General features: G+C 47.1%; 4 protein-coding genes across 5 annotated transcripts; all 4 read right to left on the reverse strand.

Moving 5' to 3' along the window:
• Positions 1 to 1,146: 1,146 nt before the first annotated feature.
• Positions 1,147 to 7,843, reverse strand: cyth2 (cytohesin 2). The gene is made up of 12 exons (XM_062465932.1): positions 7,667 to 7,843; positions 5,746 to 5,896; positions 5,357 to 5,423; positions 5,033 to 5,151; positions 4,861 to 4,941; positions 4,590 to 4,702; positions 4,335 to 4,483; positions 4,094 to 4,205; positions 2,829 to 2,905; positions 2,494 to 2,565; positions 1,639 to 1,793; positions 1,147 to 1,490 (listed from the first exon to the last, which is right to left on the reverse strand). The coding sequence occupies exons 1-12, from the start codon at positions 7,731 to 7,733 to the stop codon at positions 1,403 to 1,405; spliced, it is 1,251 nt and encodes a 416-aa protein (XP_062321916.1). The 5' UTR covers positions 7,734 to 7,843; the 3' UTR covers positions 1,147 to 1,402.
• An 833-nt stretch (positions 7,844 to 8,676) lies between these two features.
• Positions 8,677 to 20,923, reverse strand: sphk2 (sphingosine kinase 2). The gene is made up of 8 exons (XM_062465931.1): positions 20,844 to 20,923; positions 17,429 to 18,960; positions 15,349 to 15,498; positions 14,893 to 14,987; positions 14,672 to 14,787; positions 13,344 to 13,547; positions 11,610 to 13,212; positions 8,677 to 11,111 (listed from the first exon to the last, which is right to left on the reverse strand). The coding sequence occupies exons 2-8, from the start codon at positions 17,883 to 17,885 to the stop codon at positions 11,049 to 11,051; spliced, it is 2,688 nt and encodes an 895-aa protein (XP_062321915.1). The 5' UTR covers positions 17,886 to 18,960; positions 20,844 to 20,923; the 3' UTR covers positions 8,677 to 11,048.
• A 403-nt stretch (positions 20,924 to 21,326) lies between these two features.
• Positions 21,327 to 24,515, reverse strand: rpl18 (ribosomal protein L18). Its single transcript, XM_062465933.1, has 7 exons — positions 24,410 to 24,515; positions 23,568 to 23,654; positions 23,377 to 23,484; positions 22,947 to 23,045; positions 22,275 to 22,398; positions 21,761 to 21,830; positions 21,327 to 21,475 (listed from the first exon to the last, which is right to left on the reverse strand). Exons 1-7 carry the CDS (start codon positions 24,410 to 24,412, stop codon positions 21,400 to 21,402), a joined length of 567 nt encoding a protein of 188 aa, XP_062321917.1. The 5' UTR covers positions 24,413 to 24,515; the 3' UTR covers positions 21,327 to 21,399.
• A 401-nt stretch (positions 24,516 to 24,916) lies between these two features.
• Positions 24,917 to 26,824, reverse strand: si:ch211-120k19.1 (uncharacterized protein LOC563199 homolog). Of its 2 annotated transcripts, none has more exons than XM_062466362.1 (6): positions 26,738 to 26,824; positions 26,208 to 26,448; positions 25,547 to 26,023; positions 25,376 to 25,446; positions 25,217 to 25,246; positions 24,917 to 25,084 (listed from the first exon to the last, which is right to left on the reverse strand). In XM_062466362.1, the coding sequence occupies exons 3-6, from the start codon at positions 26,016 to 26,018 to the stop codon at positions 24,983 to 24,985; spliced, it is 675 nt and encodes a 224-aa protein (XP_062322346.1). In that variant the 5' UTR covers positions 26,019 to 26,023; positions 26,208 to 26,448; positions 26,738 to 26,824; the 3' UTR covers positions 24,917 to 24,982. The 2 variants fall into 2 exon arrangements, with proteins under 2 accessions (XP_062322346.1, XP_062322347.1); XM_062466363.1 differs by having other exon boundaries at positions 26,208 to 26,259; positions 26,738 to 26,759.
• Between the last annotated feature and the right edge of the window lie 775 nt (positions 26,825 to 27,599).

Below are 27,599 nucleotides of genomic sequence, written 5' to 3' on the forward strand. Positions count from 1 at the left end.
TTACAGATATGATCTGTCGACTCAGATATGATCTGTCGACTCAGATATGATCTGTCGACTCAGATATGATCTGTCGACTCAGATATGATCTGTCGACTCAGATATGATCTGTCGACTCAGATATGATCTGTCGACTCAGATATGATCTGTCTTCACTGCTGCTGGCGGAGCTGGAAGGAGACGGAACCGTCGACAGGAACAGTGACCAGTGACAATTTCCTTCCAGAGATGCTACGGTGTTAAAGCATGACTTTGATAATGCCGATACAGACATAATAATCAGGCCGTGAGAGGGCAGTGGAAAGCCAGGAGCGCGTCTCAATACTTCATAGGAGCTTCCTCTGCATGCAGGCTAACCATGAACCCCTACTACAGTCATATCTATGAACTACACTGTTTAGTATGCTAGTACCGTTGAACGCTTGCCCAATATTGAATGTGTGTCTACTCTGGAGTAAAACACAAAAGGACAGGCATAAATAAAAGGAGGCCACCGTAGCCTATTGAGACGCCACCCGCGATAGTGATGGAAGATGGTGGTTGAGGGGCGTTCGGACCCGCTCACTGACCCCCTCACTACCCTGAATAACACGAGTTTCACAGTTCACTTCAATGGCAAAGGAAGAGGGGGGACTGTGGGGATGGGTTTGAGTGAGTGCACTGGTGTAGTGTGTGGAAGTTTAGTGTACACTTGGGAGGCGTGATGTAGTGTGTGGGGGTTTAGTGTACACTTGGGAGGCGTGATGTAGTGTGTGGAAGTTTAGTGTACACTTGGGAGGCGTGATGTAGTGTGTGGGGGTTTAGTGTACACTTGGGAGGCGTGATGTAGTGTGTGGGGGTTTAGTGTACACTTGGGAGGCGTGATGTAATGGACAAAACAGTGCTGTTGAAGCAGTCAGTCAGTCTGTATGGATGAGTTGTAAACTCTCTATGTGCCTTGGAAAGTTTCCTAAACAGGATAGCAAGGGGTCCTCTCATTAGAGAGAAAGAGGGGGTGAGGGGGTCTAGGAAGAAGAGAAGAACCAAAGGCTGGTGCCCCACACTGGAATGAGAGATGGGGAGTGGGGGAGAAAGAGAGGGGGGCGGGGGAGGAGAGGCAACAGTAGAAAGAGAGGGGGGCGGGGGAGGAGAAGCAACAGTAGAAAGAGAGGGGGGCGGGGGAGGAGAGGCAACAGTAGAAAGAGAGGGGGGCGGGGGAGGAGAGGCAACAGTAGAAAGAGAGGGGGGCGGGGGAGGAGAGGCAACAGTAGAAAGAGAGGGGGGCGGGGGAGGAGAGGCAACAGTAGAAAGAGAGGGGGGCGGGGGAGGAGAGGCAACAGTAGAAAGAGAGGGGGGCGGGGGAGGAGAGGCAACAGTAGAAAGAGAGGGGAGCGGGGGAGGAGAGGCAACAGTAGAAGGCGATCTACGGTTGCTCCTCCTTCTTCTTGAGGGAAATGCGCTTCTTCCTGGCAGCGAGCATCTCATAGAAGGGGTCCACGCTGACCGCAGAGCTGAGACGGAGAGGGGGGGTCAATACATGTTACATTCATGCAACTACTTACAACTGCTGAACGCCTTCCCTCAACACCCTCCCTCCCCTCCCCTCCCCTCCTCACTTGATGCTGTGTACCCCTCCCCCCTCCCCCCTCTCCTCCTCACTTGATGCTGTGGATCCACTCGTCCTTCTCCTCCGGCGTGGGAGCAGAGATGCGGTACACATTGTGGTTTCCCTCCACCACCCTCCCATCTGCCTCCGTCTTACACGCCTTTATCAGCTGGCCGCGGTTGTTAGGAATGTAGAGCTCGAAGCAGTTCTGTTGGGGGGGGGGGGGGGGGAGGTTAGAGTGGGAGCAAAGGTACAACAGTGTCGACCAACATGGGCTTGTGAGAAGGGACGAGACTCCCCATAGATATATATAAAGACTAGATGTCTTACGGCGGAGTCTAGAACGTCCGCACGTGGCGGCCATCTTGCTACAGTCAACCCGCTCACCCATAACATTGTGTTGATGCTACATGTACTTTTTAAATGACCATAACTTGCTCAATTTTCAACCGATTTTGAAACGGTTTGGTTTGTTATCAACGTCAGAGATGTCGTTATGCCACTGTATACTTATGAATAATTATGTTTTGTTTTTTTTATATAGAATAGAAGTATGCAGTGGCATAACGACATCTCTGACGTTGATAACAAACCAAACCGTTTCAAAATCGGTTGAAAATTGAGCAAGTTATGGTCATTTAAAAAGTACATGTAGCATCAACACAATGTTCTGGGTGAGCGGGTTGACTGTAGCAAGATGGCCGCCACGTGCGGACGTTCGACTCCGTTGTCCGGCAACGCGGACGAGACATCTACCCTTTCTATATATCTATGAGACTCCCTGTGAGTTCATCTAAGCGAGCAGATTCTCATATACTGGAAATCAGCATTCACGTATGGATTTTAAAAAATTATGTGTGGGATCCATGCTCCAGAACGTTCTCAGAGCAGGTGGATGTGGGACTTACAGGTTTCCTGGGGTCTTCCACCTCTCGTATACTGAGGTTCTCCAGCGGGATGATCCCTCTGGGCTCCTTGTCCTGAAAACACACACACACACACACATTACACACTCTACACAAACATTACACACTCACAACTTTACACTATCTACACACACACACTCACATTACACACTCACACACACTGGTGTGCAAAACCTGCTGGGATGTCCCCATCACTCCAGCATAAATAAATGATCCCACATCTTGAGGACTGCCACATACATACAAAACACTGGTGAGGAGCATTAGTGTCGAAACGTCTTAAGCTTAGGGCCCGCGGTCTGAATCCTAACACTCACTGTGGTGTACTCAAAGTAGTAGAGGCAGTTGTCTGTGAGGATGAACCACCTTCGCTTCCAGGTCTTGACACGGCCTCCTGTCGTGAACAAACATCGACACAAGAACACCCGCGTCAGGGACGAGCGAGGATCAGCTAAGCAGGAAGATGACTGAAGAGAGAGGAGCGGGGAACATGCTGGGTCGTACACAGTCCTACGGGTGTCTCTCTGACATACATACATACATACATACATACATACATACATACATACATACATACATACATACATACATACATACATACATACCTCCTGAGAAACAAGCAGGCAGCAGCAGAGTGGAAATCGCAGGGAGGAAGCAGAGACAACGACGGCCCGGGGGAACCAGAGGAGGAGAGAGGCGGGAGGGAACGGGTAGGAAAGAAGAGAGAGAGACATAGAGAGAGAGGGAGATAGAGACACAGAGAGAGAGGGAGAGAGAGAGGGAGATAGACACAGAGAGAGAGGGAGATAGAGACACAGAGAGAGACACAGAGAGAGAGAGAGATAGAGACACAGAGAGAGAGGGAGATAGAGACACAAAGAGAGACACAGAGAGAGAGGGAGATAGAGACACAGAGAGACACAGAGAGAGGGAGAGAGACACAGAGAGAGACACAGAGAGAGGGAGAGAGACACAGAGAGAGGGAGAGACAGAGAGAGGGAGAGACACAGAGAGAGACACAGAGAGAGAGGGCGAGAGAGACACAGAAACACAAAGAGAGACACAGAGAGAGGGAGAGAGAGAGGGGGAAGGAGAAGATATTAGTGACACACAGATCCCAGACCCTGCCATGCAAGAGGTCAGACTGCTGTGGCTCAGGACAGCGACCCGCCACAAGGGGGCGGCAGACCAACACGTCTGAGTCACGTGTGGCCCGAGCACCACGACACACTGACAAAGCCCGAGAGAGTAAAGCAAGGCGGACAAATGTGCAGCATTTGGCCTTGCAGGACTCCCTGCGCAGCCTGTTGCCAGTGTGTGACGCTGCTTACTGTAAACCTCCGAGAGAGAAGGAGGGCAGGCTGGCCCAGCAGGTTTAGAAGAGGACACAGCACAGAGGTGAACATACATATGATTACAGGAAAAGGCCTTGATGTTTCTTAAATTGAGGAGATACACCTTTCTACAACCTTAACATCAAACATTTTCAGTCAGTATTAGTGTTGGGTCGAAGCAGGCTGGTGGGCTGAGGTGAGCAGCAGTACCCCTAGCCCACCACCAGGTGCCGCCACTGCCGCCGTACCCAGTTTGAGCAGCCAGCCCTCTCTGTCGGGGTTGAAGAAGGTGTGCGTCAGGTCATTGCCGTCGTCCTCGGGGATCTTGAAGGGCTCGTTCTTGATGCTGTCATACAGGTTCTGGGGAAGAGACAGCAACCACATACAGGCTTGAAGAGGAAAGCAAAAAGGGGTTTTACAGTAATCATTTTGTAGATGGTAACATGCACACACAAACTCTCAGAAACACACACACACACACACACTGACCCTTAGCAGGTCCTCTGGCAGGTCTCCCCCCTCGTTGATGCCTCTGTTCATGGAGATGAAGCGGTCCACCGCAGGCTTGTCCCTGACGTTGGGGTTGTGCAGGCTGGTGTTCAGCATGATGATGGCGAACGACAGCACATAGCAGGTGTCTGCAGGAACAGGCCACACACAGATTCATACCTGCTGTGTTTCAAAGTGTTTCTGTGTGTGTGTGTGTGTGTGTGTGTGTGTGTAGTGGATTGTGCCTGTGTGTACCGGTGCTCTGGAACACCCCGGGGTTGCAGTGACAGTAGCGCTGGGCGAAGGCCTCCATCATGCGGTCAATCTTCTGAGCTTCTCCGGGCAAACGAAAGCTCCACAGGAACTGCCTGCAGCAAGAGAGAGGGAGGGAGGGCGGGCGGGAGGCAGCGAGAGGGAGGGAGGGAGGCAGCGAGAGAGAGGGAGGGAGGGTTAGTACATGCTTGTGAACACAGAGCTGAAGTAGTGTGGACCGAGGGCAACATCTGCATCGAAGGCTTCAGCTTACCTGAGGGCTTGGACCAAGTTGAGGTCGGTGAACTCATGAAGGTCCACAAACGCCTGCAAAACCTTGAGGTTGAAGTCATCCCTAGAGAGGAAGAGGAGGAGAGGTGGAGAGAAGCAGAGTGAGACGAGGGGGGGGGAGTATAAAGAGAGAGAAAGAGAAATGGAACAAGTACCTCTCTCCTAGGTAATCTCCAATGGCCGTCTTGTTGAGGCCTTCTCCTTTGTAGAGGAACTGGGCTATGTCCTCCTGAGTGTGTCGAAGCAGCTCGTTGTCCACCAGGAACACAATGCCCTTAACACACACACACACACACACACAAACATTCTCAAACACATCTGCCCTGAACAAATACACACACGCCCAAACACAATGCCCTGAACACACACACAAACACGCTCAAACACATCTGCCCTGAACACCCACAAACACGCTCAAACACATCTGTGCACACACTAACAAAAAAGGCTTGTGCTTCTGACTCAGGTCCGCTTCCTACCTTCTTAGGATCCATGTTGAATTTCTTCCTGCCCATGGCCACATGCCGACTCTTCTGCAGGGTTTTACTATGAAAACAAGACGAGGGGACAGTTACCACACATGCACATCAACAATTCAGTTAGTACCAATAAAATAGTACCAATAAACGTACCACAGGAACCTTTTGTGTGTGTGTTTGTTAGTGTTTTGCACGGTACTGGTACCGTTCTGAGGTACTAAATGTGAACGTATGAAGATGCCTCAGTCTGTCTCCACATGCAGTGCTACAGTCGCTTGTACAAAATAATCATCCAACAATACAAAAAATAAACAATAAAATGAATACACGATATACATGATACCAAAATGATGGCATTGTGACAACTACACTAATGCAGTCCGACTCACCTGCCCTCGGTGCTGGTCTCCAGGCCCTCCACCTCCAGGAGGGCCTCTCGGAGCTCATCCCTGAGCCTCTGGATCTCCTGCAGCAGGGCACCCTTCCTGCGACGGATGTCTTCCAGCTCACAGCGCTCCTCTGGGCTCAGGTCCACTGGGACTACAGGGGGGGGGAAGACAGGCTCATCAGTGGCGCTGCTAGACAGACCCCATTAGGGGAAGTTTCCCTGAAGCAAGTTGGGGTGGTCGTCGTCAGTGGCTCTGATGCCGGACTGTCCCAATTAAATATGATGGAGAGAGGAAGGGGGAGAGGGTGGGAGGTACGGGCTGGGCTGGCGTGAGGAGGGGGAGGTATGGGCTGGGCTGGCGTGAGTAATTGGGATGCATGGATTCTGAATATGTAAAAGAGAACAAAAAATGTGCAGAGGGAAAACAAATTTGAGAGAAGAGGAGCTTTGTGCGTTTGAAAGATTGCTCTGGATATTTAGGTTGCTAAATTTAGCACAGAGACAAAAGTCTCTCCCCTTCTACAACACCGATTCATCTCATCAATGTATGGTGCATCGAAGTACCAATTACAACTCCTAAATGGCAAACTGGCTTAGATCCAGTTCCAGGCTCGATTCGCTGGTCTGTACCTAATACATGCATCTGGCATGTGTGCTCAAACTCAACTAAAGTGGCCAGTCAGTGGGTATATGAGGTGTTGTTGCTTTGCATATTTAATGGATCATGCAGCATGTTCACTGACAAAGTTTAGTGGTGGCACTTCTAAAAACTGGTCTAACAGGCCACCTCATTTGTGCCCATGAAACCATAAGATAAAAGATAGCTGGAGGAGAGGATAAACAAGTTTCAAATCCATCAACCAGAACGATCTTAAGCTTCAGGGCACTCTTGAAACATTCCGAGAACAGTTGACATTCTAAGACAGCGAGGAGCTCTTGAGATCACTGTACTGGAGGAAGTTTGTGTATGGTGTGGTTCAGCGTTGACGTACAGACGGACTATGCAAATGCATTCTTAAACAGAGAACTAAAACCCATAAGGAGTCATCATCATCATCTGTACAATCAATGACAATGTTATACTTGGCTAGGAAGTACCTTTTGTCAGACATCCAAAGGCAGATCGGCTATATTCATAACAGAATTGTAGACATACAGAATAAAAGGCTACACAAATGCTTAACGGTTCAGGTTGCAAATCATGCAAATTATATTTCCAGGTAAGTGTTCCGCTTGTCACACAACACCGGGCCCTCCAGAACCGGGTTGACATGTTTAATTTACCAAATGACAGACACACTTCTAAAAAACTAAAACCCTGCTTAGTGCTGCAATGATTTTAATAAATTAGTACTACTACAAATGTATGGGGGTCAGGAGCTGGGAGGTTAGTTAGCTTTATAAAAACAATCATGAGCTGGGTCTCTAACAGCCGACATAAATATAATAATACATAGCTGGGTGAACTGTGGACTAGGACAAATACAATATTCGATAGTCATCTGCTAGATAGCAATTAGTACTATTAGATGGTTAGTAGACAGTACTAGCTAGTTAGCTAGAATTAGTAAACAATGGATTGAGTAGCTAGCCGCTAAGTCGTGAGCAACTAGCTAGCCATCTAACGCTTTTCCCAACGCCGTTCTGAATACATGTTGGCAGATTCCATTTACGGCGAAGTATCTAGCTAGAGCTAACTATGTGGTCCTTGGTGATCTAACGACGGCAGGTAAGGTAGCGGTAGCTTGGAAGGATGTTATTGCCTTAACGGACAACCTGCATGATAGCTTACTAGTACAGGCTAGACAGAGCTAGCCCTGGCCAGGTAACAACATACATCTAGCTAGCTACACAGACGACATCATTAGTGTCCAACAACGAGCCAGCTAGCTAACATTAGCTGGCTAGCTAGAAATACTTACTGTAGTCCAGGTCATCCATTTTTGGCGCTTTGCTTTTAGGCATAAATATTTCAGAGTCGACTGTCATTCAATAACCGAAAATATAATGGATATATATGGAAATATATCCTCAAAATTAAAAGGAAATAAATAAATAAACAGCCTGCGTTCCGAAACCTGAGGCACAGACAAAGGGGGTGGTAGTACAGGAAGTGACGCAGATTTCAAGATAATCGTGCAAAAAACCTCCTCGGAATAGTTGGGCGTGTCTCTCACAATCAATGCTGTTTACTCGGCACTGCATAGTCATTGAGACATTAGAAGCAGGGGATCTCAAGTCTCACGCATTTCATCCATTTCACACACTGTCGCTCAAAACCTTGTATTTCACACGCATTTCGACCATTTCTCACGCTGAGAAGTAAGGGATAACTTGTCCCACTATGTACAATTAATGGCATACTGAGGGAAGATGTATGCGGAGTTGATAGTTGTCTCGAGTTGTACCGATCAGAAAACATAACTCCATGCGTGATTCATATGGTAAAAAACGGTGAAACGAAACAGCAAGTTCAGAACGTGTTTGTGTAGAGATCAGAATTTAACCGAGCGGTAAGTGACTGATCTCTATGAGGTGTATTCTGAGAAACTGGATTCCAAGAAGGAGGTGTATGAAAGTCAGGGAGAAGGAGGGGGGTGATATTGAAAGGAAGGGGCTAGTTGGTTTCAAAGAGGAGAGAGGAAGAAGGAATGGCATTTGGAAAGAGGAGAGCAATAACAAATTACCACGGCTTTGGCTAGATGACTTACAGAGAGCAACATGTAACAGGTTTGAGACATCAGCTTCCTTGTTTATCATTGTCTGGGCCTGATTAAAAACAGGAGACAATGCTAAGGTCAGACTTTATGTACGGTTGCTTTTTAAACAATAGTTTCTGTCAGAGAAGTATGTGAAGAATGTTGTTGATAAAAAGCTGTTGTTTTCAGCTCTAAATATGTAGCTTCTTTAAAAAAGTACAAAATAAAAGTAAAACCTTCCAAGTTAAATTTATTATTTTAAGGAAACAAAACATTGGAAAACAAATATAACTATGAACTGTACATTATATATATTTATATGTATATTATATATATTTATATGTATATTATATATGTCAATTTTAGTAATACAATTTATATTCCAGGCAGAATAAACTAGACAAAGCTTCCAACTGGCATGATCAATTAAGGGGTCAAACCGCAACATTGTCATTTCAAATTTCTCAAAAACATTGTGGTCCAAACTCTGGCCATAGACAACAAGCAGCCCACCAGGTTTCAATTGTCATACATACTCTTAAAATAGAGTCATTTAATAAAATAATTTTTTGTAACATTTAGTATTTAATTGATGCCAGTCCAGAATCATAATTACCTAGTTTAACCATCGCTCTTCATTCTTTTTCCCATAGGACGTTGAAAGATGCATGACATATTCTGCAGTATATTCCTAAATCTGTTAGCCTGCTATGTTAAAGGCTGCTTGTAAATTCTACCATCTATGGCCCACAATGGATAGTGTAACTTGGGTGTTACTAAGCTAAAATCAGCAGGTTGAAGATCTCGCCTTTATAAGATATGGCAAATCCATACCACTGTGTCACAGGTACTGAAAGGACTACAGGGAAGAACAAGAACTGATTGATACATGCTAATTATGATTTAATTTCTGACTACAATTTAAAATCTTTGGACCGTAAATATATAGGTAGGTAGGAACACAATTTAGCACAATTCCAATTTGGACAGCCAATTCATTTGTGTCACAGGAGGCACAACATTGCACACAACTTAAAGGTTATCAACGATCCATGTTAAAGTGGTCCATTTATGATTATATCTAAAGCATGTGGAAAGTTCCTGTTTGCTTGTAAAATTACCTAATCTGTTTCTTTTTAGTGTTTACGTTCAGACTTGTAAGATAAAACCCAATCCCAAACACAGCTTGTTCTGATATTTTGCTCTGCAACAGAACATTACCCATTTGATCCACAAATATACCCATTAAAACATGTTTTCCGAATTTGTTACAATCAAGGTAAGGTAAAAAGTATTGATTATATTTTCAAGGCAGTTTACTTGTGTGGAAGTGACCTTTTAGAAAAGAAGAAACCAGCATAAAGTAGTACGTATGTGAAGTCAGAAGACGTAGAAATGTTCAAACATCATATCCACTGACTGCAAAACTTGCTTTGCTCAGGCGATCTTGTGTTCACTGTGTTACAACATCACTTTTTGCGAGCATCATTGTCCTCATGCATCCTTTCACAAAGAAAATAAAAATACAGGCAAATGCTATTTATGCCACGATGGTCACTGTTCAACAGTCCCATTGTTCCAATCACTGGTATACCCGTGTTTTTCGTAGTTTTGAACATAACTGGCATGTCTATATGTAGTAGTCTGTGACGTTTGCTATAGATTAACATCCTCTGCCAGCTTGAACTTAATATATACACACACACACAAGTACTGACTAACATCATAGACTTGCCCCTAGGTGTGTGAACCTTGGTGTTTCCTACAGCAGACTGTCCCTATTGCCCCCCTAGGTGTGTGAACCTTGGTGTTTCCTACAGCAGACTGTCCCTATTGCCCCCCTAGGTGTGTGAACCTTGGTGTTTCCTACAGCAGACTGTCCCTATTTCCCCCCTAGGTGTGTGAACCTTGATTGTCCCTATTATAATCCGTGGACGGAGATATGCTGACTAAGAGATTCAGGTTTTTACGTAAGAAAGGGCAAAGTCACTAACAGTTGCACTTTAAGTCCAATGCTGGATAAGGCATTCCAGGGATGGAGGTTTGTTCATTGAAGGAGGTGGAGGTGGGGGCGGAGGTGGGGGCAGAGGTGGAGGCAGGGGTGGGGGCGGGGAGGGCATTCTACCTCATTTGAACAAAGGTAGCTGTCTGAAAGTTTTCTAGAACATTTTAGCTCTGTGTCTTCACTGTATAAGGCAAGGTCAGGCGTCCCTGCATACTAGAACATCTACTTCTCACTCGTACACCGTCAGCAGAAACACACTCCCAGACAACGCGGTCCTGTGTTTTAGTTTTTATACTTATACTTCTGTTGCTGTTTTCACGCCTCTCAGGGTAAACTGAGTTTAATCCAACAGCTGTGCAATGAGGTGCGATTTGCATCAGTTTTTAAATTCTCCATTAATTGGTCCAACGCGCGCCCTGCGCGACAAGCAGCTTGACAGGTGATCCCTTTCACTAAAGCCCAGGAAAAACAGCTTCTGCAATTCCAGCTACGAGTCTCCGATTTTTTTCACTCTTTCCGTCTGAACGTAGATGGATTTAGAGATGACGTCATTCTGGAGAGAGAGCGCCGTATCGGCTGATCAGCACGACCAATGGTAGCTCAGAATTTGGTAATCTTCACTCCAGAGTCCCCGACGATGAGTCGAGCCATGGAGGGATGGACCTGAGGAGGTCAGAGACACAAACAAAAAGAAATTAATGAACCATGCGCAGCTACATGAAGTGATTACTATAATTCCGTTGACAACATAGATGTGGAACAGAGTACGAACGCAAAAAAAAACAGTAATCTACGGCAAAACTTTGAATTAATAGTTGAGAAAGAATAAGGATTTAGATTACAAAGAATGCAATCTTTTAATCTGCCCTTTGCCAGAGTGCACACAATAGCACAAAACCAGAGCCCCCCCCATTAGGTAACACCCACTGAAACCACAGTTTGGGCCATCCTGTTCACCCTCATATCGCATACTGCTTTTATCACCTTCCCCCCGTGATACTGCAGCCTTTACCACCTTTCACTCACATCTAATCTCGTACTAATTTGTTCTCCCCTCTTTATCAGCAGGCAAATAACCTATGGCCTTTATGTCCATAAGAAGGTGATTAGGAACCCTGATAACGCGCTCAGGACAGGCCCTGGTTCCTCTGCACTACTGACCTGCGCTTGTAGGGGTCCGTAGGGCACCAGCTCCCCATCCACGGTGAGAGTCCCCCTGGAGGACAGGGGCTGCAGCCTGAAGGCCCTGGCTGGGACGTGGCTCACGTAGGGAGAGCTCAGAGACAGGTGGGAGCCTCTCTCCATGGCGAAGAACAGCCTGAGCAGGGTGGCTCTGGAGATGCCCGCCCGCACAAACGTCAGGTGGATGAGCCCGTCATCGAAGCTAGCCTGGGGGGCTGCGTGGAGGTCGGCCCCCAGATGGGTCTGGTAGATGGCCAGGACGAGGACAAAGTCCCCCTCAATGGTGACCCAGTCTCGGGTAGGGAGGGGCTGGTCTAGGGGGGGCAGGAGGTCATCTCTAGGGGGGTTGAAGGGGAGGAGGACAGGGGGACGGTTCTTAAGGGCTCCTGTCGGCTCGGTTAGGTCAAAGGTGAAGGATGATGATGGGTTACGGAGAGAGGGGGAGGTAGATGTGGAGTTGGGGGTGTTGGGACGGGGGGCAAGGTAGGAGGAGGAGTGGGGGGAGGCACAGGAGGGGGAGGAAGGAGGGGTGGGGGACAGGGAGAGAGAGAGCGAGGGGAGTTTAGGGGGTAGCGAGTTGGAGTGTGGGTGATGGAGCAAGGAGAGGGGTCTGGGTCGAGATGCGTTCTGGTTCTGGTCCAGGGTTTTGGGCTTGAAGGAGAAGGGCGAGTGTCGGAAGGGAGAGGAGATGGTGAGAGCTCGCTCGCGGGCCACGTCTAAGGGGTAGGGGTCTCTCTGGAAGAACGTCCCGTTCAGATCCAGCTCATCTTGCTCGTATGACATCCCACACTGTGGGTCCGCTTCCTGACTCATCGGCTGGCTGAACAGGGCATTGGCTATCTGGCTGGAGGGGGCAGAGTTTTTCCTCAGGCTCTTCCTGGTTTCCTGGAGGTTGTCTGGGTAGGAGAAGCAGCCCTCAGCCTCTTCATCTGCCTCTCTCCCTACATCCACCCCGTAGTTCTCCCCCAGCTCTCTAGCCTCCACCATCCCCCCCCCAGAGCTCCCGCTGCCTCCTCCGTCTTTCCCTGGCCCTTCCTCGTCCATCTCGCTTGGATCCCTCTTCACCCTCCCTCCCCCTCTTCCCTCATCATCCCTATTCCCTTCTGAGTCATCCTCTGTTCCCATGCAGCACTCGTCCCTTTCGGTCGACTCGGAACTCGTCCCGGACCTGTCCTCCTCTGCGTACATCCCGACCTCGCCCTCCCTCTCCCTCTCCCGGTCCTCCGCTAGACTGCTCGCCCTCACCACGCCGGTTCCTCCCCCCCGTGCCCTCTCCCTCCTCCTCTCCCGCTCCTGCTGCCTCTCCGCCTCGCGCTCCCTCTCTCCGTCGCCCCTCCGCAGGCTCCTCTGCTCGCTGATGCCCATGTCGGAGCAGGTGCGGTGGATGGGGGTGCGGCAGAATCCGTCCAGGCCCTCGGTGATGCTGCGGGACAGCGGTCGACGGGGTGGCGTCGGGGTGGCATCCGGGGAGGGGGTGATGACGGAGGGTGGCAGGTAGGACAGCCGGCCCTTGTAGGAGCGCAGGGAGGCGAGGCGCACCAGGGTGCCCAGGGTAAACCGTGCCGAACCCAAACCCCGATACCTGGAACGAGGACAGAGGTGTTAAGAGAGGAGCGCGGTGGTTTGATTTAACAACAGTGGCAGGTTTTGGTGACCGCTGATCTACACAGCAGAGAGGGGCTGAGTATGATCAGAGAGGCAAAACGAACGCACCTCTCGCTCTCGATGTCCACGTCGGACACAAAGCCCCAGGCCACAGAGAGGAAGGAGAACAGCCGTCTGGGAGGGGCCGGCCGGCCGTTCTGTGAGAGGACAGGGCTCGTCGTCACGGAGACCAAGTCCATGGGTTGAATGTCGCCTCGGCAGAGGAGGAAGCAGCAGTTTAGGAGGAGCGTCTCTCGAAGGCACATGTCATAGCTGAGAGAGGGAGAGAGAAGGCATATGTCATAGCTGAGAGAGTGAGAAGCGACGGTGAACATGTCATCAGACCCCCCGTAACACCTGGGTAGATACAGGTTAACGTTCTGGATCTCAAAGAGCACTCTACTGTATTCTCTGTGATTCGCATTTGCATATTGCGTAAGCCCCGATATGGAAATGGCAAGAGTCACAGAGGGCGCAAACAGCACAGCTGTGGAGGGAGAGAGGGGGGGAGAGACAGAGAGGCGGAAAGAGAGAGAGGGGGGGGGGAGAGAGAGAGAGAGACAGAGGGGAGGGAGACAGAGAGAGGGGGGGGAGACGGAGAGAGAGAGAGAGGGGGGGGGGGGGACAGAGAGAGAGAGGAGGAAAGAGAGAGGGGGGGGGAGAGAGAGAGGGGAGACAGAGAGAGGGGGGGGACACAGAGAGAGAGGAGGAAAGAGAGAGAGGGGGGGAGAGAGAGAGGGGGAAAGAGAGAGATAGAACAGGCTGTAACAAAACGTGCCAGGTCAATATGGTGCAGAGATAAAGAGTGATCTGTGCAGACAGGCAACTAAGGGCCAGAGACACAAACAGACACACACAGAGAGACACACACAGAGACACACAGAGAGACACACACAGAGACACACACAGAGAGACACACAGAGACACACACAGAGACACACACAGAGAGACACACAGAGAGACCGCTGTTAACCGGCCCCTGGCCAGGCTGAAGTGTCCCAGGCCAGGACAGGGGGAGACAATGGCAGGGGAAAGGGAGAGATAGCAGTAGACAAAAAAAAGGAAAAGGCCTAGCACTGTCAATGATAACGACTCGACATAACCGCCGATAGAGTTATGAGGCGGGGATAAGAGAGAGCCAGGGGAAGTGAAGAGGTTAAAGTCTAAAGGTTGGGCTTGATAACGGGAAGCAACTTCAGACTTGGACGCTGAAGTCCACCTCTCGGGTCACAGGTGTTTATTTAGATCAGCCCTGAGACATGTATCGAGAGGGAGAGAAATGATTTCACCCCGACAAACAACATGGAACCTAAAGATAGATTACCTTCAGCCTTTGACTCAGGCTTGGCGCTGAGCAGGTCTATGTATGTTTTTCTTGTGTGTGTGTGTGTGTTTACCCAGCGTTGTGGTTGATGGATCCAGCCAGGGCGTTTCCAGAGCCACAGGGCAGAATCCCCACAGGAGTCTTTATTGCTTGTTCCCAGTCTGGACGCTCCATGAGACCGTTTATCACCTGGGCAACACAGGCACCATGAGACACCGTCAGACACACACACACACACACAGAGAGGTACAGACTCATACACACCAACGCCCACCCATCACCACACACACAGACCTCATGCAGCAGTCCATCTCCAGAGACAATGATGATGCCGTCCCACTCTGGAAGAGAGACCTCTCTGATGAGCTCCCTGGCATGGTTCCTCCGCTCTGGAGGACAGGAGACAGTCAGGAGACAGACAGGAGACAGACAGGAGACAGTCAGGAGACAGTCAGGAGACAGTCAGGAGACAGACAGGAGACAGACAGGAGACAGACAGGAGACAGTCAGGAGACAGACAGGAGACAGTCAGGAGACAGACAGGAGACAGTCAGGAGACAGACAGGAGACAGACAGGAGACAGACAGGAGACAGTCAGGAGACAGACAGGAGACAGTCAGGCTGTGGCTGGACTGCTTAGCTCCGGATCAGGTGTGTGTGTGTTGTGTGTGGTACCTGTCTGTATCAGGTGTGTTAGTGTTGTGTGTGGTACCTGTCTGGATCAGGTGTGTTAAGTGTTGTGTGTGGTACCTGTCTGGATCAGGTTGTAGCTGATGTTGGCTTCTCTGATCATGGGGAGGATGTGTGTCTGACACCACTGCATGGCCTGGCCCCGCCCACTGAAAGGGTTGACCAATAGCAGCAGCCGTCGTGGACGGGGGAGCAGGCTTTTGGAGAATTCTGCAGATGGAGGATCGAGTCAGAACTTTAACAAGTAAAAACATTTCCTCCAAAGACGTTCCTACACAGCCACCCTCGACTGCATCGAACAACTGAATCTGCTTTCAGTACATCAAGGCCAACAAGTGGCTACAGTATATCACAACACAAATACTGTTTTCTATAACACAATCTACAAGGCTGAATGATAAATAACAAGGAAGTGATCTAAATAAAACTGTACAAAAAAACTGCACCCAATACACACAGCAGGAAAAAAAACAGGAAGCAAAGAAGGAATCCTAGAATCTGAATCGATTGTCTTCTACAGAATGTCAGGAGTCAGAACGCAGCTATGCTACAGAGCAGCACTACAGGACAACTGCTACTTTATAGGAAGCAGCGAAACTGCCTCCTATTCTAACTGGCCTAATGTCTAACCCAACGCGACACGTGGGAGGGCGACACTGAGGATTGATGATGAAAGATGAAAGATTAGGCAAGAGTGGCGAAACAGATGAAGACAGAGAGGGAGAGAGGAAGGTGAATCTAAAATGAGAACGTTCTGGAGGTGAGAGAGGGGAGACATGGATCGATGAGAGGTGACGGGGGAGGAAGAAGACACACCAGGAGGAGACGGGGGGAGGGGTTCTGGTGAGGACAGAGAGAGAGGGGAGGATAGGAAGGGCAGGGGGAGACTGGGAGGGCAGAGAGAGGAGGGGGACAGGAAGGAGACTGATATGGAGAAAGACACAGGCAGCTTGTGATGCGGAGAGAGGCGAGTCAGGGAGGGAGAGCGAGTGAGTGACAGCGAGACACAGACAGTGGGTAAACATTGAGCGTGGCGAGGCTGGCTGTCTGGGCGAGCGGGCGGAGGGCGAGGGGGGTGGATGGTGGGCGGAGGGCGAGGGGGGTGGATGGTGGGCGGAGGGCGAGGGGGGTGGATGGTGGGCGGAGGGCGAGGGGGGTGGATGGTGGGCGGAGGGCGAGGGGGGTGGATGGTGGGCGGAGGGCGAGGGGGGTGGATGGTGGGCGAGGGGGGTGGATGGTGGGCGAGGGGGGTGGATGGTGGGCGGAGGGCGAGGGGGGTGGATGGCGGGCGGAGGGCGGGCGGGGGGCGAGGGGGGTGGATGGCGGGCGGAGGGCGACGGGGGTGGATGGCGGGCGGAGGGCGAGGGGGGTGGATGGCGGGCGGAGGGCGAGGGGGGTGGATGGTGGGCGGAGGGCGACGGGGGTGGATGGTGTCCTGTGGGAGAGGTGGGGAGCCGGTGGATAGGACCCACCCTTGTGGTCTCTACATTTAACACCAAATGATACAGACCCATGTGGTGCAGGACAGATAAGGGTGCAGGAAAGAGACAGTAGAGGGTTAAAGAGATAAATATGTATATACTCCACAGACAGCACAAACACACACAGGATATGTTCAGTCAAATTGAACCTGATTATTCTCTACAGCCCAGCCCAACATTAATAAGTTAAAGCAACAGAAATATCTATATTAAAGCAACAACACGGGTAAAGATAGATCATCAAGCTCACTATGACAATTAGGAGTCGTCACAAAAATAATTGCTTACATTTATGGAGATTTTAAATGAATGTTTCTCAAACAACACATCTATAAAACCTCTTTATGGACAATGGATTTTGCCAAGGCATCTCCTCAATTTATTTTATATCAACAAAACACCAGTAGCAAAATACTGTAGCAGGATATCATTCAAGGATGTCAAGGGAAATCAATTTCGGTGACGTGTCCCACAGAGAATAAATTAATGTGCAATGCAACAAAAATCCCTGTAAACACTGTCAATAGGCCACCTTGATATTAATGTTTATGAATGCTGAATTTAGTTCCAACAGTGACGACTGAAATCGTCAAAGGAGTAAGACAAAGAAAATAAAGACTTAATCCCTTTTTAAAGAACGTAATCCCAAACGGACTCACCCGTATCCGCGGTGACATTCACTCCTCTCAGGAGACACTGGACGGCAGCCGACCACCTCTCTGCATCCACCCTGCTCTCAGCCAGGTAGGCCCTCACCTGACGCCTCCGCGACACCCCTTTCCTCCGCCTCCCCGGGGGGTACCAGTACAGCACCAGGAGGGGGGGCGCTGGGGAACGGGGGCAGCTGCACCCCGCCAGCTCTGACAAGGGGAGCAGGAGGCGGGCCTCCTTGCCCGGCTTAGGGGCCAGGCGCTGGACGTGGATGTGGGTGTGGGTAAGGGTCAGGGCGTAGCTCGAAGCGGAGGCCGTCGTGGGGGATGGAGAGGGCGACAGGCCCCCAGGACCACCAGGGCTGTTAGGGCAGCTGGTGCTGTTGCTGCTGTTCCCCCAGCCCCCGAACTGGCCATGAAGGAGGGCTTCTGCTGGGGATGGAGTGGCTGGGTCTGGGGAACGCATGTTTACTCAGAGTTCATACAACTACTGGCACGGCAGGCAGAACGAGCCTGTTGACAGTGATACAGACACAGATCAATGTTTAACAAAACAGTAAATAAAAAATAAATAAAAAGTGTCCTTGGAATCTTTCAGGAAATCCAGATTGCACGAGAAAGTCAGTTCTATTGACACAATCCCTGATATCTTCTCGGAATCGTTCGTCCTCTCTAGAGCTTCAGTCGACGATTACTTTGACTGGGAGACAAGACTGTGGAGACCTGTCCTCTTGTGAGCGCATCACTCTTACAAGCAGACCTGATGGGTGAGTCTTCCTGCTCAGCAAGTCACTCTGAGGTAGAAAACTCCCATCTGTCCACAAAGTCAGTTTACTCTGTGCAAAAGTGCGCTTTCAGATTCAGTCAGCATTATCAATCTTCAAACAAAGAACGGACAGCACTTCTAAATATCCAAGTACAGCAATAACTTTTTCCAGTTAATTTGTTTTTTTGAATTAAACAAATCTCTCACACGCATTTAAAATGTACTGATATAAAAAATAGAAATAAATGATATGCTTAAATTATAGTTACAAATCATAGTGTAGATAAATGTGCAGATTTTTGTATTCAGCTACTCGGGGCAAACTAAAGTATATAAAGATTTAAATACAAACAATGCAATTTAGACATGAACACACCTTGCTCTTGCAAGGAGGCTTTAACATAATAAATCTGTGGAATATTGCATAATATGTGCTCTTTAAATTTGTATTAATGCGGAAACAATGTCAAAATTGCTTGACTTGGCAGAGACATCCATGAAAAAACTTTTATTTGCTTTAGAGGTCTGGAGAACTCAGGATTGAGGGGTTGCTATGCCAGAGAGATGAGGAAGATTCATCCATATGAAAAAAGTCACTTAAATCATATAATTCATGTGCAAGACAATAAAACAGAAAGCAGTATGCAAATACACACAAACAAAAAAATCACAAACAAAAACACAAAGTTGAGGATTGTTGTGTTATGTCATAGTAAAGTCCTTGCGTTCAAGGGTCACGCTTTGTGTTCCTTCCCAAAGATATGCAAGCCTGTACCTGGAGAGAGAAGACATGGAGAAAAATCGCCGGTCAATAATCCACTCACTTTAAAACGGCAGCCTCAAGTTAATCAGCATGGTTAAGTTCATAAAACATTAACCCTGTCTTCCAAATACAATCCTACCTGCCAATCAGACATATCAAAGTTGGCAGAAGGTGCTATTCTGTGCGGATCCCACAAACTCTTCCCTTGAAATAAAAGTTAATCCTGCGCTCAAGACTGGACCAAACCCACCCTACCGAGGATTCAGCTGTCTGACACTGCCTGTCTATAAATACCTACAAGTTTTATTGTTCTTAAAGGTGAGTGTCTCACTTGCCATTTGGGGAAGTGCAAATAGGGCAGAGCACTCGTGATTGAAGGGAGATGTGGTGATGGTTGGGTGACGCAAACAAAAGCTACAATATCCAGTATTCTCTGAAGTTAGTCACGACATTATGGTCAAACCAACACTGACTCAGAATCATACATTGGGCCATCGTCATTAAAAACTGACGTAGGCATTTTCATTTGGAGACTTTGCTGTGAAATGAGAACATGATTGAACTTTTGTTTTAACAATGTAAGTAAGTAAGTAAGACTTTATTTATATAGCACTTTTCATACAAGAATTGCAGCTCAAAGTGCTTTACATATAATCAACAAAAACAATAATACAAGTGTTGATCTAAACTAGCAGCACTCTATCTGCGGTCTCTCGAATCCATCTTAGATCCGAGCTGCCACTTGCAGTTTCTAATACACAAACATGACAAGGGGGTAGACAGGACGTGTCATAAGAGGTCATAAGAGGTCTCAAATATATAGAATGGGTGGCCTTCATTCAGATGGTCTGAATGATCTGGCCTATTTAACCATTTGTGCAATGTTGAACTGAGATAAAACAGATTTCTGGTCCTGGAATGGCTTTTTTATACGACAATTTAGAACAAACTAATCAAAAATATATAGAAGCGAATTGACTTTTTATAAAAGGTCTCAATCATACCAACCTACCTGTGGCCAAAAGACCAGTAAAAATGTTTTGATAAGAATAGTTCAAATGAGACCTCTTATACAAGATAGCAGAGACAAAATCTATATTTGACAGATGCCCAGATCTGATGAACCCGTGATTATTGTTGGCTGTACACTTTACGTCCTTGAAATGTTGGGTGGGAACACCCATCAGACAAACCCACCACCAGCAGCGAGTTGGCCAATTCTGTCAAACACAATGAATGTGCCGAGTGATTTCAGACCAATGTAATATAATCCCATGCCTTGGTTATTTTTACTGTAAAACTACCTATTTCCATAACATTTCAGATTTAACGTTTCCAAGTTACTTTGCTCACTAGGTGTACCCGGCAATAACAAAGCCTTACAGTAGCGAAACTTCTTGGCGTTTCAGGACCACTTTAAGCTAGCTAGTAGCTATGTTAGCTAGCTATCTAAATACAGTAGTCTACCTAACATTGCACTAGCTAGATATTGGTTACAAGTCACTAAAAGATAATAAACACGCTAGAAATGTTACAATGTGTAGGCAGCCCACTAGCACTATCTTGCCGATTATTCGTTTAGACTGAAGTAGCTGCCGCTTTTCCAAGGCAGCTATACTGTATCGATAACTACCTGGTCATCCAAGTGCTGCTGCATTGCTAGGCTAGCAAGCTAGAAAGATGACAACAACTGAAGACGATTGTCAATTCACCGCCGATGACAGTGCGCTGCTTGAAACGAACGCTCAAGCAAATCACAAGCAGCAAACAAGGTACGTGTGGTTAAGTTAGTCTAGCTCAAATGATCGACATTCAAACGGCAGTTCTGTCGATAGCTGTCGTCTTTAGTTAACGTTAGCTAACACAACAAAAGACGGAAAACCTTTACATATTACCTCATTTTGGCTCCCCCTGCGACGTTGTGGAGTCGCTGTTCTGAACTGATGAAAAGCTGTGGTTATCCAGGAAGTGAGTCTGAAGAACGGAATGAGTGACGTTGGAGGGGGGCACGGCCGCTTGAGTGGCAGGAACGAAGTCCAATGTCGATAAGGGATCGTTTTGGACCAACCAAGAAAATATCCAATCTATTAACAGCGCTACGGAAACTCGTCCCTTCTTATGTATATGTAATGAACGATCATAACATTCCGATTACAGAATTTTTCACTTACACACCCCCCCTTCCGAAAAATGTGTTTAAGTATGTTTTTCCATAGTATTTTTAATTATTCTCTCATAACGGACATAAATGTTTTTAAGTGCCCAGTAGTTCTCTTCAACCAACATGGTATATAGATATATATATAGAGCGATTATATATGTTTATAACCATACTGAGACAAGTCCGACATTGAAAAGTACACAGCACACATGAATAATTCATTTTGTATCGTCAATCTTTATTTGCATCAGATAGTTTTGCAGATTGCAAAACAAAAAAGACGGGACACTTTAGTTCTTGTATCCACGACTGGCTCTGCGCCCACGGGCACGCTCGAACTTCCTGCCCTTGGAGCGGATGTAAGGTCTAAGAAAAAGATAAAAAATAGTTACAGCATGAATAGCACACAGGACAGCCAATTAGGTTCAGCAAGATGCCAGGACAAACAGTCATGAATAGCTTCATGTGAATACACAAGGGGGAGAAAAAAAAACTGGATCTTTCATTTCTAATGGACTACAAGGAGAAACTTTCACATTCCACAGGCCATTAAATACAGAACAGGCATCCATTTCATTAGAAAAAGTTCTCTTGATGGTTGCAGAACAATGAAAAGGACCTGCTCCTATTGGTCAGAAGCTTAATACTCACTTGGTGTGGCTGTGGGGAGTTCCGGGGGCTTTTCCAAAGTGCCTGTAGACCTCTCTTCCCTTACGAGGCCCTGAGGGTGGAGAACAGCGGTCAGTCTTCAGAAAACTTTGCCAACATTAGCTCAACAAATGCTACCCACCCAAGTTCAAATCCGCCAATATAGCTTAACAAACACAGTTAAATGCCCCCATTCACTGTGTCAAATTCTACCTACACAGAACATGATCAGCCAGATCACAGTTGAAGAGCAACTTCTAAACCCTCAAACATGTCACGGACCATGTGGACAAACATCTAAAGGACGAATTTTAGTATTGTTGTAGCATCTAGTATTTACCACACTTGCAACATAAAACACAGGTAGCACACAGATAAAACGATATAAATATAAGAAAAAAAACCCTGACTCGCTCCCCTTTCGGCTGGTCTTTACCATAGCCTTCATAACAAACTGCAGGTGTGTTCAGACAGGACTGGATGCAGGTGTGTTCAGACAGGACTGGAGGAAGCTCACCTGACAGCAGGACGGTGCCCTGGCCTTTGGGTGCCGCCAGAGCCAGCTGGTCAAAGGTCATGACCTGACCTCCGGCCTTCAGGATCCTGCGACGAGCCCCGTCAGTCACCTTCAGAGCGCACACCTGAAACACGACACCAGAGTACCGAGTCACGACACCACCTGAGTCACACTCCTCCACTATGTCTGATTATTGATTCGGATGTTGGAACTCAAGTCAGTGCAATACAATCAAGCACAACAGATCTGTCAAGCATCCTGGGAGTTCTGATCCAGGCCCATTCTGGATCCAGAAGAATTCAGTGCCCCAGCTTTCTTGAAAACGTGGATTACTTTGAGTACACAGTGCACGGTAGGGACTACTTTTCGGAATACTTCCACTCCCCTCTATTGTAATAGCTGTTGCAACAAACCTCATTGTCTACGGCTAAAATGTTAAGATTTGTAATCTTAAGACTGTTACGATGACAACTTGCTTGCCAAAATTTTACAAATACAGATTTAACTTCATCACACCAGTTCAAAATGTCTCAATTAAGCCCTACAACTTCAATGCCAGATCTAATCCTGATGTGAGGTGACATGGAAAGTACGTATTTCCTACACAGCAGCACTCCATTATAATTATATTTTATTCTGTATGACAGATAAACTGGACTTTAAGTATTTCACCTTAAGCTTGGGGATGTCCTGAATCCTGACATCATCGGTGATCGTTCCCACGACAACGGCGGTTCTATTCTCACGACCGGGCATCTTCATCTTGCGGATCTGGAGAGGAAACAAGTCACGGAATGTAAAGCGACGGATGAACAGCGTCTAGGAGACAGCTTCAGACCGCTGGAGGGATCCACAGCCCGTGCGGTAGTTTAGAGACGTTTACATTTAGTCACTTAGCGGACGCTCTTATCCAGAGCGACTTACACTAAGTACAGGGACATTCCCCCGAGGCAAGTAGGGTGAAGTTCCTTGCCCAAGGACACAATGTAATTTGCAGGGCCTGGAATCAAACCGGCAACCTTCTGATCAATAGCCCGATTCCCTAACCGCTCAGCCATCTGACCCCCCCATGAGAGACCCATGAGCAGCTTCAAGTACCCACCAGGCGAGACACTGAGATGGGAGGCCTGTGGGTCCTGCTCATGAAGAGTCTTCTGAGGATCACCTTGTTGAAGGGAGCATTGCAGCGACGGGCCAGGAACCTGTAGAGCTGAGGGAGACATCCTTATTAACATGTTACGAGGGAAAAACGTTGACTATAAACAGTTAGATAAGGTGCCGTTTCAGACTCACCTTAACCAGGAGCCTCAGGTAGATGTCCTCGCTCTTAGGCTCCTTCCTGTGCACCTTGCGGTCCTTGTTGTGTCTGATGTCGACTCCCTGTGATGGTGATAAGCGTTTATGTCAGACACCAAAACGAACCTGATACACTCAATTTAACATCACTGACATGACATGTATAGACCCAGGTCTTAAGATTACTACTATTGTGCAACCGACAACCAAAAATCACGCTGCCCTGGTTTACTAGTGTCAGATGCTGTAGGACCACATACAGGCCACACTAATCACAGCCTAGATAGTTTTACAGCATGATAGGCTAACTGGCACGGACAAAAACTCCACTTTAATCACAAACTCCACCAACACTTAAGATTGTCACTCACATTTGTCTGTAGTAAACAGATAAACTTGTAGCATGGGCCGGTTCAATTCACGTTTGCAGTGACGGCCATTTCATTAGCTACAAGCTAGTACCTAGCTAGACCGAAGCGTTGATCACTGCACTTTCAGAATACATTATTTCTAGTACACATATAGAACTATACACTCGCAACAACGACAGTTACAACAATCCGTGCCTCAACGTTTTGAGTAGCTCGTCTGTAAATTAGAAGCATACACGCGACTGCCCGGCACTTGTAGCGGTGCTCAAGACACCCGATGCTGGAAGCTAGCATACATCGAACACATGCATAAACAAGTATATATAACTATATAACCCCAGGATTTCATTCATTACAGTATGCTTAAGGTATTATGGAAGAAACTGCTATATGGTGTAACTGTACGATTGGGGATGGACTTGGATAACTCTTCCAGTAGGTTTACAAAAATTCAATAGCTGTACCTACCATCTTGGACTCAGAGTGAAAAGGGAAAAGGAAGTGCTTCGGTCTCGCGATAATGTTTTCTCCGCGGTGAAGGAGATTTCATTGGTTCTTTTGCGTGTACTTCCTGTCTATCGCGCGACGCGTGTTCTTGTTGTTTGGCTCCGGTATAAAACTAGATACCTCACTCTTCATATTTCATTAGGATCAAGAAACTAATTGTAAAATGATAAATTATATTTACCCGTGTAATAAGTTTTTGAGACAAAGATTTAAAATGTATTAAAAAAAAGTTTGTTCTGTGACGCTAATATTGAGAAGTTGAAAAAAAAATATTATGCGTGTACCAGATTTTTTGGGGAGTAGTTTCAGAAGTGGATATTTGAAAATGACTTGTATCTGCCTCAATTAGAATTTAACGATGTAAAAGTTATATTTCAGAATATAATATGAAATAAAAAATAATATGTTTACTTGATTACCAGACGTTCATTAATAAAACAATAAAATATTCAGACAGCAACACACACATAAGTCATGTTTCTTTATATGGGAAATGATGGAATTTATGACTGTGATGAGAACCGGCCCGTTGTATCACTGTTGTCTGAAGTGGCAGAGGAACACCGTCCACACCAGGGTAATGCCGCCCACAAACACTGTTCTGGCCACCGGGGGAACCAGGGAAAAGTTCACCGCCTGAGGGGAGAAAATCATGCCAATGCTCAGTGCCTTCATCATAATAAAATTATTGTGTGTGTGTGTGTGTGTGTGTTGTGTGAGAGCGTGTTTATGTGTGTCATTCTGATGATTTATAGTGTCTTCACACACCTGCATCGCGGACCAGTAGACAACCCCAGTCTGGCAAATGTATACACAAACAGAGAAAGAGAGAGTCAATGAAGAGGGGACATTTATGCTCTTCAATCCAACATAAATATATGGTAGTAGACAGTTGTAACTCGTTCTATAGTGCTACATTTCTCACACCATGTATGAAGTCCAAAACTTCTGCCTCCAGTCTTCAAATGGGTCGTCTTTCTGTTCCAGAACACTAAGACCTAATAGAGACACAGTTTAAATACAGGGAATGTTTTTTAGTTTTTTTTTTCTCCCAAAAGAGGAATATGCATTACTAGTGAGGAAGTTCTAAAAACATACCTATGAAAAAAGCACTTATGGTCGCGGGAGCTGCAATCAATTGATCCAGTATCACTTTACCAGACACCCTCTTAGCTCCTCCCCCTGGTACCATCCTCTCCAGCCCCCTCAGCCAATGGTAGTTGAAGTTGGCATGGAAACAGAAGCCAACGACAGCCACTCGAGCCGTCTGGGACCAGTCAATTCCAGCCAACGCTGGGACAGTTTTGGAAGCAGATGATGAACTAAGTTCTGCCTCTCTGAGCTGTGCTGAAACCTCGGGGGGTTTTGATTGGATTGCACCTGGCGTCCCCTCTGGTCTATCTACAGACAGTTTTCCTTCGGTTCCATCCGAGGCCATTTTGTGTCCTTTCTTCGATGTCCCTCCCAGCATGCTCTGCTGTATGAGGTCAGCGGAGGTGAACAGGGTCGTGTATCCAACCACGTTGCTGATGTACGGATGAGCCTTGAACAAGGCCCAGACTCTGCTCATGGTTCCTAGACAGGAAATCAAAAACGTTAGATTTGATTTCCATACAACTAAATCATTGAGAGAGGATGGCCATCAATCACTCATGACTCATAAATGTCACGGATAGTTTAGGTGGAATTGGAAACATTTCAGATAAGCAACATGATGCCACTTTAAGTTACACATACTCGTTGCTACACTTGAACTTACCTCAGAATGTAGCTTGACTCGCTGACTGTTTACAGCTCAGAAGCCTCCAAATCTGATTGGTTGGGTAGGACAACAACAAGAGGGGGAGTTAAACTCTGATTGAAAAGTCTGGGAGGGGCCTTCTCAAAAGATCAAAGTTCTGTCAGAGAGGAGGTGTGATAAGACTATCAGTAGCCTGCTCCATGGGAGGAATTTGAGAAAAGCGCAGATGGAAGGAAAGGACACAACTCAGGAAAACGTCCTGTGAAGGGAGAGAGAAACCTCATTAACGGGACACCGGCAGTATGTTCCGTAGTAGACGCACTGTATCTGACATGAGGAGCTGTGAAGACAACCTTGTGTAACAAAGCCTTGCTACTGCACAACGGCTGGGGTGTTCTGTTGGTGTCATGAAAATGTGTTACCTCTTTGCAAATCCACTTATCTCTTTTACCGGCCTAATACCTTAAAACTTAAAACTTAAAATAAATGTCTGACGTAATTTCTTATTTACATGTGACAGCTTAAGGATTAGTTATTGTTGTTCTTACCACAAAGTTGTGGTCCCTCTGTGAAAAAGAATGGTCCCTGAGAGAGCTCCTTCTGAGCAGTAGAGTAGCTGCTGTGTATTGAAAGACACATGTTGCAGGACTAAAAATAGCTGCCACTCCTACAACCAGAACTCCCTGCTTTGGTTACACGTCAATAATACATTTAGTTAACAATGATAAAGCACAGGGCTAATATTTGTAAATATCTGAAGGGATTATAAAAAATAAGACCTTATCTAACTCAGCTAATCTGTCCAATTATCTCTGCCTGGTGTTTGGGGCACACAAACACACACATGCACACACGGATATTTGTAATGAGGATAGTCTATTCATACTGCATGCCACCATAGATATTAAAATTCTCTGCTTTGGAGGCCCTTTACAGAGTCATAAAGGGCAATTTGCCACTAGCAACCACCATAACTCTTAGCTCAGAGAATGTGATAATTGGGGCCAGAGTTTAAGTTGATCAATTAAGGGCTTGTTAACAGCCTCAACTGGTGCATTTGTGTCTCTCAATACCTAACAAGCTTCCCTTAGTGTGTCACACAATACAGGCGTGTGCCCATACGTCCTGAAGCGGTTGACTTCTCAGATAATTGCCTCTCTCCATTTAGTCTCATCTGGTGTCGTCCTTTATGTCCTCTCTCTCAGAGTTTGTAGTGTTGCACCTTTCTTAAGATATGGGACTTGAGCCGAACGCCATGGCAACGTCTGAGCTACGCTACTACATGGACTTGTGCATACACACACATTGACACACACACACAAACACAGACACAGACACACACACACAAGGAAAACCCCGCCTCTTTGGGTATAGTCTGTCTGTACCTTAGGCTGTGTCTGATTCCTTATT

Source organism: Osmerus eperlanus, chromosome 7, assembly GCF_963692335.1.
Source record: "Osmerus eperlanus chromosome 7, fOsmEpe2.1, whole genome shotgun sequence".
Lineage (NCBI taxonomy): Eukaryota > Metazoa > Chordata > Actinopteri > Osmeriformes > Osmeridae > Osmerus > Osmerus eperlanus.

Coding starts and splice junctions, on each gene's coding strand:
- cyth2 (XM_062465932.1), bottom strand. CDS start 7,733: ATGACAGTCGACTCTGAAATATTTATGCCTAAAAGCAAAGCGCCAAAA. Junction 4,484..4,589: donor CGGGGTGTTCCAGAGCACCG/GTACACACAGGC, acceptor CTGTTCCTGCAG/ACACCTGCTATGTGCTGTCG. Junction 2,906..4,093: donor GGGCTGGCTGCTCAAACTGG/GTACGGCGGCAG, acceptor TGTTCACGACAG/GAGGCCGTGTCAAGACCTGG.
- sphk2 (XM_062465931.1), bottom strand. CDS start 17,885: ATGCGTTCCCCAGACCCAGCCACTCCATCCCCAGCAGAAGCCCTCCTT. Junction 14,988..15,348: donor CTACAACCTGATCCAGACAG/GTACCACACACA, acceptor CCTGTCCTCCAG/AGCGGAGGAACCATGCCAGG. Junction 13,548..14,671: donor TCCATCAACCACAACGCTGG/GTAAACACACAC, acceptor TCCCTCTCTCAG/CTATGACATGTGCCTTCGAG.
- rpl18 (XM_062465933.1), bottom strand. Junction 22,399..22,946: donor AGGACATCCCCAAGCTTAAG/GTGAAATACTTA, acceptor GTCGTGTTTCAG/GTGTGCGCTCTGAAGGTGAC. Junction 21,831..22,274: donor GGGCACCGTCCTGCTGTCAG/GTGAGCTTCCTC, acceptor CTCCACCCTCAG/GGCCTCGTAAGGGAAGAGAG.
- si:ch211-120k19.1 (XM_062466362.1), bottom strand. CDS start 26,018: ATGAGCAGAGTCTGGGCCTTGTTCAAGGCTCATCCGTACATCAGCAAC. Junction 25,447..25,546: donor CATAAGTGCTTTTTTCATAG/GTATGTTTTTAG, acceptor TGTCTCTATTAG/GTCTTAGTGTTCTGGAACAG. Junction 25,247..25,375: donor AGTTTTGGACTTCATACATG/GTGTGAGAAATG, acceptor TACATTTGCCAG/ACTGGGGTTGTCTACTGGTC.